This window comes from Ranitomeya variabilis, chromosome 4 (genome assembly GCF_051348905.1).
Source record: "Ranitomeya variabilis isolate aRanVar5 chromosome 4, aRanVar5.hap1, whole genome shotgun sequence".
NCBI lineage: Eukaryota > Metazoa > Chordata > Amphibia > Anura > Dendrobatidae > Ranitomeya > Ranitomeya variabilis.
The window spans coordinates 311,068,450-311,086,078 of NC_135235.1; the positions used below are offsets into that span (position 1 = coordinate 311,068,450).

General features: G+C 46.5%; 1 protein-coding gene across 2 annotated transcripts in view; it reads left to right on the plus strand.

The window, feature by feature from the left end:
- MEGF6 (multiple EGF like domains 6) overlaps positions 1-17,629 on the plus strand; it is a 514,242-nt gene that overhangs the window by 421,785 nt on the left and 74,828 nt on the right. For both annotated transcript variants that reach the window (XM_077250415.1, XM_077250416.1), the window contains one exon: positions 17,104-17,226. In XM_077250415.1, coding sequence (XP_077106530.1) covers positions 17,104-17,226 — 123 coding nt within the window. The remainder of the gene's footprint in view (positions 1-17,103; positions 17,227-17,629) is intronic.

Genomic DNA, 17,629 nt, shown 5'->3' on the forward strand with positions numbered 1-17,629 from the left:
GAATGCACACCCATCGGATTGACAGGATTAACATACAGCGTGAGAGAACTTCAAAAGTTTTTTGGGGTGGTATACAGGAGGAATAAGGGGGTTATATAACCATTGATGTACTGCAGCACAGGCGCTGATTAAGGTCATAGTTTTAGTTGACACAGGTCAAAACTGGTGACAGGTTCCCTTTAAGGTCTGGAATAGTATAATTTATACAGATCTTAATATAAGGAGGCTTCATTATTTTTTTTCATGTTGCGGTCTGTTGCGTTGTGAGACATTACAATCTGATTAGTGTTCTGGTTAGTTTAACGATTGTCATTTTCTGCCTTTTATGGGTGAAATTGATGCTCTACACATACCTGAATCTACACATTGGTCATTGTTCAGAATCTCCCAGGAATAGTCTGCTGGTCAGGCGCTGTTCTATGCTTTTCATGTAGTAGGTGTAAAGTATAGTCAATATTTCTGATCCCATGACAAATCTTCCTGTCCTGTGGCAATTCAATTTCGTCATGTGGACGCTAGGTAGATTAAAATCACCAACCACATAAATCTACTATATAATTGTCTAAGGGTCACTTCCGTCTTTCTGTCCTTCTGTCTTTCTTTCTGTTGCAGATATTCATTGGTCGCGGCCTCTGTCTGTCATGGAATCCAAGTCGCTGATTGGTCGTGGCAAAACGCCCACGACCATTGCCACGACCAATCAGCGACGCGCACAGTCCGGAAGAAAATGGCCGCTCCTTACTCCCCGCACTCAGTGCCCGGCGCCCCATACTCCCCTCCGGTTACCGCTCACGCAGGGTTAATGCCGGCGGTAACTGACCGCGTTATGCCGCGGGTATCGCACTCCGTAACCGCTGCTATTAACCCTGTGTGTCCCCAATTTTTTACTATTGAGGCAGCCTATGCAGCATCAATAGCAAAAAAATGTAATGTTAAAAATAATAAAACAAAAAACCTGCTATACTCACACTCCGTAGTCCGCCGAGCCACTCGCGCCGGCCGCCATCTTCCATTCCCGGCGACGCATTGCGAAATTACCCAGAACACTTAGCGGTCTCGCGAGACCGCTAAGTCTTCTGGGTAATTTCACAATGCATCCTGGGAATGGAAGATGGCGGCAGCCGCGCGAGCGGCTCCGCGGAGCTTCGGTGGATCCCAAGCGTCGGTACCCGCTTCCTGGATCCAGGCGCCAACGGAAGGTGAGTATATAACTATTTTTTATTTTAATTTTTTTTTAACAGGGATATCATGCCCACATTGCTATATACGTGGGCTGCGCAATATACAACGTGGGCTGCGCAATATACAATGTGGGCTGCGCAATATACAACGTGGGCTGCGCAATATACAACGTGGGCTGCGCAATATACTACGTGGGTTGCGCAATGTACTACGTGGGCTGCGCAATTTACAACGTGGGCTGCGCAATATACAACGTGGGCTGCGCAATATACTACGTGGGCTGCGCAATATACTACGTGGACTGCGCAATATACTAAGTGGGCTGCGCAATATACAACGTGGGCTGCGCAATATACGTGGGCTGCGCAATGTACTACGTGGGCTGCGCAATGTACTACGTGGGCTGCGCAATGTACAACGTGGGCTGCGCAATATACAACGTGGGCTGTGCAATGTACTACGTGGGCTGCGCAATGTACTGCGTGGGCTGCGCAATGTACTGTGTGGGCTGCGCAATGTACTGCGTGGGCTGCGCAATGTACTGCGTGGGCTGCGCAAAGTACTGCGTGACCTGCGCAATGTACTGCGTGGGCTGCGCAATATACTACGTGGGCTGCGCAATGTACTGCGTGGGCTGCGCAATGTACTGCGTGGGCTGTGCAATGTACTGTGTGGGCTGCGCAAAGTACTGCGTGACCTGCGCAATGTACTGCGTGGGCTGTGCAATATACTACGTGGGCTGTGCTATACACTATGCATAGAATACCCGATGCGTTAGAATCGGGCCACCATCTAGTGTCTATATAATTTCTGCCATTTTTAAAATCGGTCAGGATTTGGAGTATATGTAGAATATATAGTAACTTTTACACAAATGATGCTCCTATGACTGCCAAAGTACAGGCTGAGGAGTGTTATCATGGGGACACAGTAGCTATCATTTCAAGCACTGATTACCTTGCAAAGGAGAAAGCTACTAGTCTAAAATATTTAAAAATGGAGCTATGACTTCAATAAAGAGAGATGGTGAAATGATAAAACTGATTTGTCTGCACCCTCCACAAGAGGGCGCTAAGACTTTTACCGCATACTGGTTTATTCCTATCAATACGTTACAAGTACGCAGTTGGCTCCTTAGCTCCCCCTAGTGGTGGCTGCAGGTAGCCAGAATTTTTCTTTTTAACTCTGTTAAGAGGATTTGGAGTTCTGCATCAGCAAAAATTAGCTAAAGATATATTAAGATATTAAGGATGGGAATTTAATCTCGTGGACGTGTGAAGCATTCTTGCTGCATTGTGCATAGTTGAGTTACAGTAGCTCCATCAATCAGCGGAAAATAGTAGAGAATGAAAACACAGCGAGCCGGCAGATTCCAAGATGTCCCTGAAGCATGAGCCAGCAACGCTCCCCTGCTGATACCCAGCGGGTGCAGTCACTGGCATCAGACATCAGCTCCATTATTCATAATGAATGGAAATTACTACTCATTAAGCCACTGAACTGTACTTATACCTTGTGAAGCAGAAAGGTAGCGGCATTGAGTGCGGTTCCTGGGGCTTTGCTCTCAGTCCTGGAAGAATAACTGGATTTTCTTTAATAATAAAGAACAGCTTCCTCAAAATAATATTGAGAAAAAAAACCCTAGACCCCTATATCCACCAAAGTTTCCTTGGCTTGGAGGGGATGTAAGAGGGTAGAAAACATGTTACCTATCCCTCTTACTGTACGTGCCAACACAGAAGGAAGGCTGCCTGACCGTACGCCCTGAATAGCGTCCCTGGGTAGCCCGGGGAAGGACACGCTCGAAAGTACAGGGTGCCACCTTGGCTAGTCGGAGTGGGGATTACAACTGTCCTGGGCATGCAGGATTCTGGGAGAGGGAACGTAAAGGAGTTGTCCATTCTTAGGGGACTTTTTATTTTATTTTAATGCATCTGGTTGGGAATAAAAATATTTTTTGGTGTTGGGTTTGATTAACAATTTTGCACTGTTTGACACTGTTTCCCTGGCATATTCAGCTTTGATGTGGTCTGCGGACATAAGTCAGCTGAGAGGTGCGCAGAAAAGAGTTACAAACTCCCCGTCAGACTGTCATAGCGAGCTGACTGACGGACTCTCAGTTAACTCATTTTACCGCCTGCCATAGAAAGTGCAACAAAGAGGCTATAAAAGACAAATGGTATAATGTGAATGAAACACAATTGCAAATATGATTTTTTTTACTCTAATTACAGGTATTTAAGTAAACAAAAAATGCCCTAAAAGGTGGGCAAGCCCTTTAAGTAGAGATTGTACAATAAGTCCAGCAGGGCAGTGACTGTGTGGCTTGGCTAGGCATGAAAGAGTGAGGGTTGGAGGGAACACTGGCTATGTATGATGAGGGTGTCCTTAGTGCAGATGTGTCCTGAGGAGAGCTGATCTCAAGAGCCTTCACTGGAAATACATTTGCAACATTTAAAAGGAACCTGCCATGTTGATGCTGATGATGATATCTGACCTGCAGCATGCTATAGAGCAGCAGGAGCTAATCGGATTGATATAAATGTTTGTGGGATTTTTTTTTATAAAACGTTCAGTATATTCAGTTTATTTTCTGGTGTCTGTGTGTATAGGATGACTGTGCATGCAGAGATAGCTGTCAGTCACTGGTAGGTTTCACGCTGATTCACTACTCATGACAAACCATGAGAGAGCCGTCAGGAGGCCCAAGATCAGATAGCAGGAGGGCTCGTAGTACAGGGGGGTTACGACAAAGACGTAGTCAGGTAACAGTCCAGAGTCAAAAGCCAGAAGAGTATGTTAAGACAAGGGAGTAAAACAAATGAATAATCAGAGGCTAAGTCCGGGGTCAGATACCTGAAGTCAGAGAGCGTCAAGAGCAGGAGGGAAAATCTACAAGAATAGTCGTGACAAATCCTAGGTCCGGCAATAAGGTCAGAGGAAAGAGACACAGGGCTAAGCAAACACCTAACTTAAGCATAGCTATAACTGATGCTGACTACTAAGAGCTATCCAGCTAAATACCTTGCATATGATTAAGGATGGGAGTCACCTGGGGAAATGCTCACAGACTAAACCAGATAGAGCAGCAGGGCTGTCAATCAAACTGTTGACAACTCCACACGTTCCAGCATTAGATTGGATGACTGGACTGTCACTCACAAAACTGACAGTCCAGCACACTCCAGATCCCATAGGGCAGCTAAACTGTCATAGCATCCCTCTGCCAGAGTCAATGTTGAAACCATGACAGTAAGACCACCCACTGGACTCATATATAGAAACACCAGAGATTTCAATAAATAAAATACTAGTTATACTGAATCTTTTCCCACAAGCCAATATATCATTCTGCTCTGCATCTTCCCTATATCATGCTGTCCACAGGTCAGATGGCATGTAAAGAGGGACCCACCCTGGAGGGCGTACACCCACTAGCCACCCTCCTACAGGGGTATGCTTCACACCGTTTAATGACGTGGAAGTAAAACTCCCCATGTTTGGACCTCTGCACTACTTGTGCATCTTTGGCAGGGTTGTATCAACCAACAAGGCCTCCAGCAGAGCTCTTACGGGGTTGCACTTAGTTTTCCTAGAGACTTAAATTGTAAATCTTTTTTGAGTGATACCAAGAAATGTACTTCAATGAGCAGAAAGTAGATTGTTCTTTCATAGTGCCAGTGTCCATGATGACTCCATGTAGGACCAGACCATAGAAGAACATGAGTGTCCGTCTCCAGGAGTCATGGCATCCCCTCATCCTGCCTGGTGCTTGTCCTCAGTATGACCAGCTTTCCCAGGCTGTTTGTACGCTTCACTTGTGGTTTTGGGATAGGAAGTGAATCTGAGCTCAGTCTCCTCAGCCGAGCTGGAGAGATATCACTACATGAGAGATTCCATAGATCAGAGATCTGTATCTAACAAAATTACAGAAAACACCATCTGTGGTCCCCTTGACCCTGCAGAGCTGCCATTATGAGTCAGGGAAATAAAGTCCCATTACCTGCAGCGTTCTTCCCTCCAGGTCTTCAGCAGCACAGAGTCAACTAGAACAAGGTGAAGACTCTGCCAAACAGCTCCTCATATCTCAGCTTCCAGGACCACTATAAGTGGGAATATAACAAATGAATCTGGCTTTATGAAAATACATTACATTGAATAAAAACATTCCAGCCATCATTGTCTGCTTACCAGAAATGGGGGTGTTCGGGCTGATACTAATTATGGAAATAATCTGACTGACACTATTGATGGGGGTATTCTGGCTATCACCATTGATGGGGTAATCAAGCTGACACAATTGATGGGGGTATTCTGGCTTACACCAATGATGTGGGTGTTCTGGCTGACACCACTGATAGAAGTAGCCTGGCTGACACCATTGATGGGGTAATCTAGCTGACACAATTGATAGGGGTGTTTTCGGGCTGAAATCATTGATGGGATGTTTGGGTGGACACGGTTGATGGGGGTGTTTGGGAGGACACCGTTGATGGGGGTGTTTGGGCGGACACCACTGATTGGGGTGTTTGGGCAGACACCGTTGATGGGGGTGTTTTGGCGGACACCATTGATGGGGGTGTTTGGGTGGACACCGTTGATGGGGGTGTTTGGGAGGACACCGTTGATAGGTGTGTTTGGGCGGACACAATTTATGGGAGTGTTTGGGCAGACATCATTGATGGGGTTGTTTGGGAGGACACCGTTGATGGGTGTGTTTGGGCGGACACTGTTGATGGAGAGTGCTCTGGCTGATACCATTGATGTGGGTACTCTGACATCATTGTGGAGGGTGATCTGGCTGATACCATGATACCATTGATGTTTGGGTAGACACCGTTGATGGGGGTGTTTGGGCGGACAACCCTGATGAGTTTGTTTGGGCGGACACCTTTGATGGGGGTGTTTGGGTGGACACCGTTGATAGGGGTGTTTTGGCGGACACCATTGATGGGGGTCTTTGGGCGTGTACCATTGTAGAGGGTGCCCTGACTGACACCATTGATGTGGGTAATATGGCTGATACCATTGTGGAGGGTGATCTGGCTGATACCATTGATGTGGGTACTCTGGCTGATACCATTGTGGAGGGTACTCTGGCTGATACCATTGTGGAGGGCGCTCTGGCTTCTACCATTGATGTGGGTAATATGGCTGATACCATTGTGGAGGGTGATCTGGCTGATACCATTGATGTGGGTACTCTGGCTGACACCATTGTGGAGGGTGCTCTGACTGACACCATTGTGGAGGGTGCTCTGGCTGATACCATTGATGTGGGTGCTCTGGTTGATGGGGGTGTTTGGGAGGACACCATTGATGGGTGTGTTTGGGTGGACACCGTTGATGGGGGTGTTTGGGTAGGCACCGCTGATTGGGGTGTTTGGGCAGACACCGTTGATGGGGGTGTTTGGGCGGACACCATTGATGGGGGTGTTTGGGCAGACACCGTTGATGGGGGTGTTTGGGCGGACACCACTGATTGGGGTGTTTGGGCAGACACCGTTGATGGGGGTGTTTTGGCGGACACCATTGATGGGGGTGTTTGGGTGGACACCGTTGATGGGGGTGTTTTGGCGGACACCATTGATGGGTGTGTTTGGGTGGACACCGTTGATGGGGGTGTTTTGGCGGACACCATTGATGGGTGTGTTTGGGTGGACACCGTTGATGGGGGTGTTTGGGTAGACACCGCTGATTGGGGTGTTTGGGCAGACACCGTTGATGGGGGTGTTTGGGCGGACACCATTGATGGGGGTGTTTGGGCAGACAGCGTTGATGGGGGTGTTTGGGCAGACACCACTGATTGGGGTGTTTGGGCAGACATCGTTGATGGGGGTGTTTGGGCGGACACCGTTGATGGGGGTGTTTGGGTGGACACCATTGATGGGGGTGTTTGGGCGGACACTGTTGATGGGGGTGTTTGGGCGGACACCGTTGATGGGGGTGTTTGGGCGGACACCGTTGATGGGGGTGTTTGGGCGGACACCACTGATTGGGGTGTTTGGGCAGACACCGTTGATGGGGGTGTTTTGGCGGACACCATTGATGGGGGTGTTTGGGTGGACACCGTTGATGGGGGTGTTTGGGTGGACACCGTTGATGGGGGTGTTTGGGAGGACACCGTTGATAGGTGTGTTTGGGCGGACACAATTTATGGGAGTGTTTGGGCAGACATCATTGATGGGGTTGTTTGGGAGGACACCGTTGATGGGTGTGTTTGGGCGGACACTGTTGATGGAGAGTGCTCTGGCTGATACCATTGATGTGGGTACTCTGACATCATTGTGGAGGGTGATCTGGCTGATACCATGATACCATTGATGTTTGGGTAGACACCGTTGATGGGGGTGTTTGGGCGGACAACCCTGATGAGTTTGTTTGGGCGGACACCTTTGATGGGGGTGTTTGGGTGGACACCGTTGATAGGGGTGTTTTGGCGGACACCATTGATGGGGGTCTTTGGGCGTGTACCATTGTAGAGGGTGCCCTGACTGACACCATTGATGTGGGTAATATGGCTGATACCATTGTGGAGGGTGATCTGGCTGATACCATTGATGTGGGTACTCTGGCTGATACCATTGTGGAGGGTACTCTGGCTGATACCATTGTGGAGGGCGCTCTGGCTTCTACCATTGATGTGGGTAATATGGCTGATACCATTGTGGAGGGTGATCTGGCTGATACCATTGATGTGGGTACTCTGGCTGACACCATTGTGGAGGGTGCTCTGACTGACACCATTGTGGAGGGTGCTCTGGCTGATACCATTGATGTGGGTGCTCTGGTTGATGGGGGTGTTTGGGAGGACACCATTGATGGGTGTGTTTGGGTGGACACCGTTGATGGGGGTGTTTGGGTAGGCACCGCTGATTGGGGTGTTTGGGCAGACACCGTTGATGGGGGTGTTTGGGCGGACACCATTGATGGGGGTGTTTGGGCAGACACCGTTGATGGGGGTGTTTGGGCGGACACCACTGATTGGGGTGTTTGGGCAGACACCGTTGATGGGGGTGTTTTGGCGGACACCATTGATGGGGGTGTTTGGGTGGACACCGTTGATGGGGGTGTTTTGGCGGACACCATTGATGGGTGTGTTTGGGTGGACACCGTTGATGGGGGTGTTTTGGCGGACACCATTGATGGGTGTGTTTGGGTGGACACCGTTGATGGGGGTGTTTGGGTAGACACCGCTGATTGGGGTGTTTGGGCAGACACCGTTGATGGGGGTGTTTGGGCGGACACCATTGATGGGGGTGTTTGGGCAGACAGCGTTGATGGGGGTGTTTGGGCAGACACCACTGATTGGGGTGTTTGGGCAGACATCGTTGATGGGGGTGTTTGGGCGGACACCGTTGATGGGGGTGTTTGGGTGGACACCATTGATGGGGGTGTTTGGGCGGACACTGTTGATGGGGGTGTTTGGGCGGACACCGTTGATGGGGGTGTTTGGGCGGACACCGTTGATGGGGGTGTTTGGGCGGACACCGTTGATGGGGGTATTTGGGCGGACACCATTGATGGGGGTGTTTGAACGGACACCATTGATGGGGGTGTTTGAGCAGACAGCGTTGATGTGGGTGTTTGGGCAGACACCACTGATTGGGGTGTTTGGGCAGTCATCGTTGATGGGGGTGTTTTGGCGGACACCATTCATGGGGGTGTTTGGGCGGAAACCGTTGATGGGGGTGTTTGGGCGGACACCGTTGATGGGGGTATTTGGGTGGACACCATTGATGGGGGTGTTTGGGTGGACATCGTTGATGGGGGTGTTTGAGCAGACAGCATTGATGGGGCTGTTTGTGCAGACACCGTTGATTGGGGTGCTTTGGCGGACACCATTGATGGGGGTCTTTGGGCGTACACCATTGTGGAGGGTGCTCTAATTGACACAACATTGATGTTGGTACTCTGGCTGATACCATTGTGGGGGTACTCTGGCTGACCCCATTGTGGAGGGTGCTCTGGCTGATACAATTGATGTGGGTGCTCTGGCTGATACCATTGATGTTGGTTCTCTGGTTGATACCATTGTGGAGGGTACTCTAGCTGATACACTTGTTGAGGGTGCTCTGGCTTATACCATTGATGGGGGTCCTCTGGCTGATACCATTCAGGGGGGTGAACAGGCTGACACTAGTTAGAGGGGCACTCTTGCAGACAGTATTTACAGGTCCACTCTATCTGAAGCTGCATTGTAGGCTCTCTAGCTGATGGTACTATGTTCCACATTACATAACTTAATTGGACATTATGTAGCATGTGAAATATAACACACAGGATGTCTGGCATAAGTTCACATTCTGCTAAGCGCACAGCTGCAAAGTTCCCCTGACACGGCTTGACCAGCTGCTTTCCCATCTTCTCTGCATCGGGAAGATGCAGCCTTGGAGTAATGCGACACTTTGGAATCTGTATAGAACAGCCAGATAGTGCACTGATCCATGTTACTAGGTCGTCTGCAGAGGCTATACCTTTAACAACGCGGATTGAGATATACACTGCTCAAAAAAATAAAGGGAACACTTACTACAAGTAAATCAAACTTCGGTGAAATCAAACTGTCCACTTAGGAAACAATACTGACAATCATTTTGGAAATTATTGGCAATTATCAAGACACCCTCAATAAAGGAGTGGTTCTGCAGGTGGGGACCACAGACCACATCTCAGTACCAATGCTTTCTGGCTGATGTTTTGGTCACTTTTGAATGTTGGTTGTGCTTTCACACTCGTGGTAGCATGAGATGGACTCTACAACCCACACAAGTGGCTCAGGTAGTGCAGCTCATCCAGGATGGCATATCAATGCGAGGTGTGGCAAGAAGGTTTGCTATGTCTGTCAGCGTAGTGTCCAGAGGCTGGAGGTGCTACCAGGAGACAGGACAGTACACCAGGAGACGTAGAGGTGGCCATAGGAGGGCAACAACCCAGCAGCAGGACCGGTACCTTCGCCTTTGTTCAAGGAGGAACAGGAGGAGCACTGCCAGAGCGCTGCAAAATTACCTCCAGCAGGCCACAAATGTGCATGTGTCTGCACAAATGGTTAGACACCGACTCCATGAGGATGGCCTGAGTGCCCGACGTCCACAGATGGGGGTTGTGCTCACAGTCCAACACCGTGCAGGGCGCTTGGCATCTGCCACAGAACACCAGGATTGTCAAATTCACCACTGGCGCCCTGTGCTCTTCACAGATGAAAGCAGGTTCACACTGAGCACATGTGACAGACGTGACAGAGTCTGGAGATGCCGTGGAGAACGATCTGCTGCCTGCAACATCCTTCAGCATGACCGGTTTGGCAGTGGGTCAGTAATGGTGTGGGGTGGCATTTCTTTGGAGGGCTGGACAGCCCTCCATGTGCTCGCCAGAGGTAGCCTGACTGCCATTAGGTACCGAGATGAGATCCTCAGACCCCTTGTGAGACCATATGCTGGTGCGGTTGGCCCTGGGTTCCTCCTAATGCAGGACAATGCCAGACCTCATGTGGCTGGAGTGTGTCAGCAGTTCCTGCAAGATGAAGGCATTGAAGCTATGGACTGGTCCGCCCGTTCCCCAGACCTGAATCCGATTGAACACATCTGGGACATCATGTCTCACTCCATCCACCAACGTCCCTTTACACCACAGACTGTCCAGGAGGTGGCAGATGCTTTAGTCCAGGTCTGGGAGGAGATCCCTCAAGAGACCATCCGCCGCCTCATCAGCAGCATGCCCAGGCATTGTAGGGAGGTCATATACAGGCACGTGGAGGCCACACACACTACTGAGCATCATTTCCTTGTCTTGAGGCATTTCCACTGAAGTTGTATCAGCCTGTAACTTTATTTTCCACTTTGATTTTGAGTATCATTCCAAATCCAAACCTCCATGGGATATTCATTTTGATTTACATTGATAATTGTTATGTTTTATTGTTCTGAACACATTCCGCTATGCAATGAATAACAATTTGCAACTGGAATATTTCATTCAGAGATATCTAGGATGTGGTATTCTAGTGTTCCCTTTATTTTTTTGAGCAGTGTATATGCAGTACATTTACACCAACAGTAAACCGTTATGGAGAATCTTAAGTGAATCTGTATTGCTGTTCCCAAATTTTCTGTTTGAAGGAGGAGAAGGAATTGATTCCTAGTGATCCAACCAAGTCAACTGAACCCCACAGATTTAGGCTGCCATCACACTAGCAGTATTTGGTCAGTATTTTACATCAGTATTTGTAAGCCAAAACCAGGAGAGGGTGATAAATACAGAAGTGGTGCATATGTTTCTATTATACTTTTCCTCTAATTGTTCCACACCTGGCTTTGGCTTACAAATACTGATGTAAAATACTGACCAAATACTGCTAGTGTGACGGCAGCCCTAGAGGTAAAGTATCACTCCAGCACTGTTAGCATAATACACACTACATTTCCCATGATATCTCTGGCTTTGTAGAGGGGGCAGAGTGTCATCACATTTCACTTGTCCTCCTGAGTCCAGTCCAATGACTGCAGTAATAGATGAGTGACAGAACTGCTTATTAGAAGTTTTTACTTGGCAGTTGCTGTGTTAAAAGTATATAGGATGTAATGGCCCTTGATGGTAAAATGGTTCTCTAGTCAGAGATGACAAATGCAGGTACACACTGAATTTGTTTCATGAACTTTGTTCACACGGATATAAGTGGGCTGAGATTTGTGGCACTTTACCGACATTTCCGATGGTCTGCTGGCAATTTCTTCAGCAACACCTCCTTCAATAAAGCACAATCCCAGTATAACTCTTTATGCAGCACATAACACACTCTCACTACTTGTCGCTGCCCTCACTCAATGGTCTCTCTTGGCCACAATGCACTGTAGTAACTTGCCTGGAAATCTGAGCACTTTTGCAACTGACTTGTTTAGTTATTGCGCCACAGTCCTTTACACTTGGTCACCAATCTTTTAGCCTCTAGTGTGTAAAAAAAAAAATCAAACACAATCATCAGCATTGAGACTCCATCTGGTTTGATTATCTCCTCATACTTTATGGTAACTAATTGCTTGAAAGACCGGAATAGGCCTTTATACATCCATCTATTGTGGCACATATTCACTCTTCTGGTGGATGTACTCTACTCACAGAAAAAAGCCTCTGTGGTAGCACTCTTACTTCTTTGCCATCTTCTAATGGTGGTACTCTTATGCAGATGGGTTGGTTTCCTCCACCTAGAGTAAACTAAACTGACTACAGCTCAGACTATACATTCCTACATGCTGCACAGTATCCCTTTGCAAAGCCCTGGGGTAGCGTATCAATTTGTGTTTGCTACTCACCCCCACTTGCTAGATAGCAATGACGAAGGCATTTCTCTGCTGCTGTACAACATCTTTTCCTGCCTGTCTGCAAATGTCTGACATTTACTGGTGAAAACTCAGGAACTTTACGCTCTGTTAGATTCTACCAAGGTCAAGGTCCCAAGCTACCCCCATTTACACAAGGACACAGCAAAAATATGGTTCTCCTAAGAGTGGCATCAAGACTTCACCACCACTAATCAGTGACACCCACTGATTAGTGGTGGTGAAGTCTTGATGGTAGCATCTCCACTGCACCAGGGTCAATGAGAACGTATTAGTTGTGGTGAAGTCTTGATGGTAGCATCTCCACCGCACCAGGGTGAATGGGAACGTATTACAACCAGCCACTGCTTATTTCGGAACATAACATTGGGGTCACATCAGTTCCTCATTCTGTAACAGAACAGCACACCCTTTTTCAAATCGCTTGCATGCATCGGCATCTGTTTTGTCGACTCCAATGTATGGGGAGCATCCATTACCTTCCATACAAGTAGTTCTGGAATCAAAACTTGTTTGCCAAAATGCTGTCCCCTGCAGTCAAGACGGGGAAGTGCTCACCTCATCCCAAGGCCTGTTTTTCATTTTGTTACCTTGGCAAATGTTTGTAGTAAACTAAACATATAATCAATGGGACTTAGGTCTCCGTGTATCCAGCCATTAAACATTCCTTGACATGTTACAAATGTTTAATGCGCTGACAGATTAATTAGAAAGGAATTCAGTTTTGGGATCAAAAAAAAAAAATCCATCATTTGTTTTGCTTTCTAAGCTTCACGAGAAGCTCTTTGCACAATTCCCTAATTGTTAGAGACGTGCATGTTGTGAACTGCAGAACGACGGGGTGAAAAAATAACAGCAAATCACCTGTGTCTATGCTATGGTGAGACTACAACCCCCAGCATCCCCTCATTACCTTGTATCACCCTGCAGCCTGATAGAAGCCATCTCAGAAAACCCAAGAACAAGAAATACGGATGACTGGTTATGTACTGCGGGGAAGTGAACGGTAATAAATGTATGATCCAGTGATACAGATGCAGCACCAGCCTGCGGTATTGTTATATGCCAGGGAATAAATGGTCGGTAGTTATTAGTATAAATTGTATATAACGCCAACCTCCGGACTATTGAAGTGGCAAAATATTTAGATTGCGTTGTCAATCTTTGAGGGGGAGTAGGACCACTTTACTAAGGCTCTTTTCACTCAATCTATGTGCAGCCATTACCAGATCATTTTGGATTAATTTGCTTGTGGTTTACTGTAATAGAAATCCGCTCTCCGTTCATTCATTTCCCGCTGAAAAATGTGGGCGTATAAAGCATGGAGAAAGGGCAAATAAACAGGAGGTGTATTTGACTACCAATAGTCAGTGCAGATATGCTGGAGTCACAGATCATAGTCGTGCTTTCACAGGGTTACCGCAACACAGAGGAGCCAGAAGACCGCAGCATCTGATTGCTCCTACTCCTGTGCTGAAAAGAAGCACTTCTTCTTTTTGAATGGTGTTTATTTATTTTGGCAGAACAGGGGTTAATCGGCCATGTTGGAAACTCTGGGAGTCTGAGCTGTCAGCTGAGCTCGGTTAGCCACTCCCATCCTCTTTATAATCTGTGTCCTGATTCAAACCCATGTCAGAGCTAGCTTTTGCTGCATAGCTTGGAGGAGAGGTGTTTATATGAGGAGTTTTGGAGGCGTTGTCTGTGACTGTTGTGTGGTGTGTAAGTGTGATAATTCCCTTCCCTCCTCTTACTTTGGTTATTCTCCCGTCCTTCGCTCCTCGGTGCATTCCTCTATTATATGTGAGTGAATATTTGTATGGTGGGTCATGACACGTGGTCAGGGGCGAACATACCATTTATGCAAACTGTGCAGCCGTACAGGGGTCCAAGAGGTAAGGGGGCCACTATCACTTCTAAAAAAAGGTATATTATAATGAACTATTGGATTGCAAAGGGCCCATATACTGTTCTTGACATTTTCTGTCTCTGCCTCTATCTATGGCCTATAGAATATCAGTGTTAAGAAGGCAACTTTTGGGCTAAGTTTGTACTTCAACTCCTAATCTGCTGTCCTATGGAAAATCATAGCTGGCGCTTCAAGAGTTGTACTGAATGACAAACGTAGCTCTGCTTTATTGCTTTCTGAATAACCTGAAATCTATTCTCCTGCACTGGTTGTGACGCTCTGACCCAATCTGCCCTGAAAGCCACATGTTGATGAGGCTCGACGTCTTGGACGGAGCTGGAGGAGCCGAAGATGACTGCACTGATAAGTCTATCATTCAGCTCCTTCCGCTTATTTCTCCTACTTTCCAGCATTTTTGAAGAACACGTTGGCTGTTATCCAGACTTCGTTTCCTGAGAACATTCCAGGAGCATTGAAGATATTATCTAAAATAGGCATGGAAAATGGATACAAGATGGGTCTTAAGGAGCTATGTAAGAGACCCTAAGAAAGGAATGTAAACCTTTTACATTTCCTTATGTCACAAGGGCTACAGCAAGAAACCTTCGAGAGCGTCCACAGACATATGTTGTCTTTAGAAAATCTGCAGAACATGTGAAGATCTTCCTATAGACTACGAAGCTCTGTCGCCGATTCTCTCCATGTGCTGAGGCTAACCTTAGTCATACAGCACATGCTGTCCATTAACGTTTCTAACCATGGAAAATTAGTTTAGCCGGTTTTGATTGATCCTTATTGGCCAATCTTGATGGATTTAGGAGTTGTTTAATGGATGGTCAGTCATGAAAACCTCTTTACATATTCCTTAGTAAAAATATGTAAAAATCTTTCCTATTGAAGGCCTCCCATCACTGAGTGTGGAGCCGCTGCACATTGTGGCTCATGCTCTGTAGGACCCAGATTGCGCTTACACGCCATGGGTGGTCCAGAAATTTAGATGGGACATGGTGTATTGCCTAATTTCTTCAGATGCAATACAGAGAAATGAGGGGATCTCATTTTATATTTGTATCTTGTATGTAACCACTTCTCATGTACAGCACCATGGATTCAATGGTGGCCTAAAAACAAATAGTAATAATAATTCTCTTGGTGGTCAGTTGTATATGGCAGGTCCTGCTCATACTCAAGTCAAAAAAATTATTTGAGACTATGGCTACCCTAGACATATATAAAGGAAACATTAGGCTGGGAGGTGGAATAGTATTATCTGAATAGCCCCCTGAACTCCTCATGGGAGGGAATTATTAAAGTAAACTCTGATTGGATCAGCTGAATAATAACATGGCTCCTTTCTCCTAAGAAAGTCAAAAAGTCAGTTTGATAAACTTGCTATTCAAAGGGATTTTACACAGAAGGTCCCATGAATGCCACCCACTAGCACAGATAAGTGGCCCTAGAGTTGAATAGAATAAAAATGCCTGATATCTGTTATAGAAGATAGACATGGTTCTGAGGTGCTGAAGATTGGACTCTTTGGATAAATTGACCATTTTGTAACCTCCTGTTTGGCACCCCCCTCACCCACTTTTTTTTTTCAAGTTGGCGGCTCTTCTCAGCTTGACTTACTCAGGCTATGTACTAACCGAACTTGAATCATGTTACAGAACCAGTCTCTGATACAGGGTCTTGAATCTTGAGTTAGGATCAACACCCCCCCCCCCCCCCCCCCCCCGTCCTCAAGTACACTTTTAAAATTCTGGGATATATAGATATTTGGACACAAAACGGGATGTCCAGCACTCTGAGAATGGACTTGAAAAACATGTAACTTTTATTTTAGGAACTTGCACATGAACATAAAAAGGCAGTGTCTATTCAGGAAACTCCAACCAAAAGATCTTAAAGTTGAAACGCGTTGTTGTTTGCTGAATAGAAACTGCCTTTTTATGTGCATGCTCCTAAAATAAAAGTTACAAGTTTAAGTCCATTCACGGAGCACTAGACATACTTTTTTTGTACATTACCCACACTGTGCACCTGGACAAGGAGTAAATTGTAAGAACTGGACTTTCACCTTCTGCATGGAAGTGATATTTGGGCTCAACTTTCAAGCTACGAATCTTTAGTAAACTGCATATAATGGTGTCTTCATCTATCTTGCCCACTCTGTAAATAAGAGTCCCTCTGATGGGTCATGTGCTGGCCACCCGAGGGTGTAGTTCTATCTAGAACATGGTCCTTGGTCTCACAAGTGATGGTATCACGCTGTAGTGGAAACAAGTTCAGAAAACCATGAAAAATTTTGCTTTGCTGACATCCCAGTGAAAAAGAGTTTAGAAGTTTGAGGACACTAACGCTAATCAAGGCCAAAATAGAGTTTTCCAATTTTTGATTAGCGTTGAGAGGAAATCTGAGATTTATGCTATATTAAAAATGATTTCCCTTTTTCTAGCCCAGTAGAGCCTTTTATTTAAGGAGATCATAACTAGAAAACAAATCTATGCATTTTGGCCTCGCCGATTGCTATTTGGCTCAATAACTTTTACTACTTTTATAATTTTTTTTTTATTTTCAAACAATAATGCACTGAAACGTTTATTGGGTTTATGCACCCTGTGTACTAATTTCACCATAGCATCCACAATTACCACCAAACCGTCCTGCTTCTCGTTTCAGATGTCGACGAATGCCAAGTCCATAATGGTGGATGCCAGCAGCGTTGTGTCAACACCCCGGGGTCATATCACTGCGAGTGCAAATCAGGCTTCCGTCTTCACGCGGATAGCAGGTCATGCATTAGTAAGTAATCACTATCCACTGTTACATTCTTGCTTATAATCTCATTTCATCCCTTTGGCACCAAGCTGGGCTCATATTCCCATACTGTTTGGAATCTGGACAAGTTTTTACCCTGCAAAATTTCTCCAGCGCCGTCCTCGTTACTGTACATTACCGCCAATGATTGTAAACGTCCTCATCAAAAATACTCTTTTTATATATGAAATTATAGGACCATCCATGGCCCCTTAGATAACCTGGACAGTTACGCTGGGAAGTCCCTAGGCGTCTTCGTAATAGACGAGCCAAAGTTCACCATATGTAACTTTTTTCTGTACGAAATATATGCTTAAAGAAGTTATCAATTCTCCTATCATCCACCTGCCCCTTTGTGACAGGTCGTAGTATCTTAGAAGATCCCAAC